We start from the raw sequence: 3,132 nt of genomic DNA on the forward strand, positions 1-3,132 counted from the left end.
CCAGAGCCCAGCAGGTCGAGGCTGCGGTGACCGGGAGTGGCCACTGCACTTCAGTCTGGGTGACAGAGTGAGACTCCAACTCAAAAAAAAATAAAGAACCATGTGTCCTTGGGTAAGTCCATTTCACCCCCCCACCTGCCCTCTATTTACTCTAAAATAAATTAGAGTTCACATTCTGCCCACGTCAGGGGGCTTATGTGATGTTCAAGAGAAATAAGCAAGTTATCAGTAGGATAGCAAACACAGAGCACTGCGGGGCACCAGACCTTCTCATAGCACTTTATGCATATTAACTCCTTTTTTTTTTTTTGAGTTGGAGTCTCATTCTGTTGCCCAGGCTGGAGTGCAGTGGCACACTCATAGCCACCACAGCCTTGACCGGCTCGGCTCCTTCTGAGGTGATCCTTCTACCTCAGTCATCCAAGTAGCTGGAACTATAGGCACGTGTTACCACGCCCGGCTAATTTTTTAAAAAATTTATTGTAGAGATGAGGTCTCGCCAAGTTGCCCAGGCTGGTCTTGAACCCCTGGGCTCAGGCAATTCTCTAACCTCGGCCTCCCAAAGTGCTGGGATTATAGGCGTGATCCACCACGCCCGGATTTAGTTTTAATTCTCAGGACACACCTGAGAAACAGCTACTATTATTTCTCCCAATTCACACAGGAAGAAATTGAGGATCAGCGAAGTTAAGCAACTTGCCCAAGGTCACACAGGAAGCAGCAAAAATAGGATTTGAACCCAGACAGTTTGGCTCCCGTCTGTGCCCTCAAACACTATGTGATCAACAGACTTGAGAACCCCTTGGGAACTCCAAGGTACTGTTGGAAGAACAATCACACCCCCCTGGGTTGACATCCCCCCCACCCTTGCTTCTGCCTCATCCCAGTGTCTCAGAGACCCCATCCCAGACCCCCCTTCCCACACCCTGCTCAGGCTCTCCTGCATCCCAGCCTCCTTGCTCTCAAGTCTGGCAGGGAGACCCTTACACTCCCTTGCATCTGGCAGCTTCTTTCCACCCCACCCGCCCCCTCTCAAATCTCCAGCCTCCCTGAACTGTGACTAACACCAAAGCCGCCCGCATTCACCCAGCTCCCTTCACCCCTCCACACCACCTCCGACTTTCCCCACCTGGTTGCCCTTGGCAGCCCCAGCCGACAGGATTCCTCATCTCTGGGCAGGAGTCCCCTGACTCACTCAGACAAGGACCACTCCCCCACCCCCTCATCCCCTCCATCCTGGCCTTACCTTTTCCTCCCTCTGTCTGGTGATACCACAATTCCACCACCACCTCATCATCCCAGCCCACTTTCCATTTCCCTGGGTTTTGGAGTCAGATGAGAGAAGGGGGATTAAGAGGTCCGATGCTGAAGCCAGCCTGCCCGGGTTTGAACCCTGCCATTGACGAGCCGTGTGACTTTGGCCACATTACTGAGTTTCCGTTTTCTTATGTGTAAAATGAGATAATACTAGTACCAGCCTCACAGGGTTGCTGTGCCGTTCAAAATGTGTTAATATGTATAAAAATACCTAGAATAATGTTGGTCATTATTATCGTGATTCTTCTCATGCCTGAGCGTATACTCAGTAAAAGTTTAACAAAGAAATAAGTCTTCACAACTCCCTCCCTCAGCCATCAACTCCTCTTTTCTTCCCCTTTGCCAACTTGTCTGTTCCCAGAGACAGCAGCCGCTCACCTCCAACCCCTTTCCCTGTCTCTCTGTAACCTAGGTTCCTAGCCCCAAATCCAGGGGGTTCTCCAAAGACAGAGTTCTTCATCCCAGTGAAACAACTTCTGTTTCAAAGGCCAGAAAAGCAGAGACCCATGTCAACTTGGCAGACAGGAAACCCAGAATCCAGTCTGATTCCCCACCCACTTGCTTGGTGACCTTGGGCAAGTCCCTTCCCATCTCTGAACCTCAGTTTCCTCATCCATCAAATGGGGTCATAAACCCTGGGGTAAAACCCAACTGGCTCCTGGTAAAGACCCAGTGCATCAGGACACACAGACTGGGCCAGTACTTGTATTAACACCACAGGCCACAAGCACACAGCGGACTGTCACGTCTGCCTCCTCAGGTCCCAGGTCATTTCTCCAAATGCCCCAGCCTCCTCCCTGTTCCGGAAACCATTGTCATCAAGCCCCACTCCCCAACCCCTCCAAATAGCAGCCTCCAGCGCAGCCTTCCCTTGTCTCCCCAAAACAGCTAAGTGCCTGGCTGGACTCCGGGAACCAGGCCTCTACAGGCCTGCAGACCTGGGTCTCACATCAGCTCCCGGCTGCTCAGGGTGCCCCAGTTCCCCCCCGGCCGAGCACAGCCCGTGTCACACAACCCAATTCCATGACTCTGTGTGTGGAACCTCCCCTCCTCCTCTGCATCCCCATCTCCCACCTCCGGGTCACCCGGCCCAGGCCCTGGCTCTCTGGCTGTCTCTTGAGGCCACCTCTTCCCTCCCTGTCTCTGAGAGGTGTCCCCTCCCCATGGGGAGCGACAGGCGTGTGTACACACACACACACACACACACACACACACACACACACACACACTTCATTCACTGCCAGGTGTCGGCTTCTCAGTCCCAACCTGTGTCCTTCCCCTAGCATCCCCCAAATCTGGGTCCTGCCAGACTCAGCCCGGCCGGCAACCGCCCCCATCCTTCTAATTTGGCAAACCCGCCCAGGGGATGACAGTACCCTCCAATCCTCTCCTGACATTCACTCTCCCCCACCCCGGATTAGACCCCAGGGCCTCCTGGGAATGCGGGGTGTCCCGAGGCCCCTGAGACCTCTCCTGCCCCCTTGTGTCTTCACGGCCTCCAGCCCCTTCCAACCCCAGTCCCCAAAATGCAGGTTCACTAGAGACATCAGGTGCCTCGAGATCCTGGGGAGCCGCGCTGCCAACCTCCGGGCTCATGACTCGCCCCCACGTCCCAGCACCTCCCCCACGCCATCCCCACGCGCCCCCCAGGATTAGGGTCCCGCCCCCCCACTTTCCCCACCCCCGAGCTCACACTCCGCAGCTCCTGAGTCCGATCCTTCATCCTGCGACGGCTCCTCCTCCTCCTCCTCGTCCTCCTGCCTCTGCTGGGGCTCCCGGTCTCCCGCCTCGGCGCTGGAGCCCGGGGTCTGGGGG

At 55.4% G+C, this 3,132-nt stretch overlaps 1 protein-coding gene across 1 annotated transcript in view; it reads right to left on the reverse strand.

Moving 5' to 3' along the window:
* STX1B (syntaxin 1B) overlaps window positions 1–3,132 on the reverse strand; it is a 22,514-nt gene extending 19,382 nt beyond the window's left edge. Inside the window, exon 1 of the mRNA XM_008062041.2 lies at window positions 3,011–3,132. Coding sequence (XP_008060232.1) covers window positions 3,011–3,040 — 30 coding nt within the window. The 5' untranslated portion in view covers window positions 3,041–3,132. The remainder of the gene's footprint in view (window positions 1–3,010) is intronic.

Source organism: Carlito syrichta, unplaced genomic scaffold (assembly GCF_000164805.1).
Source record: "Carlito syrichta isolate Samal-C Ts95f unplaced genomic scaffold, Tarsius_syrichta-2.0.1 Scaffold305649, whole genome shotgun sequence".
Lineage (NCBI taxonomy): Eukaryota > Metazoa > Chordata > Mammalia > Primates > Tarsiidae > Carlito > Carlito syrichta.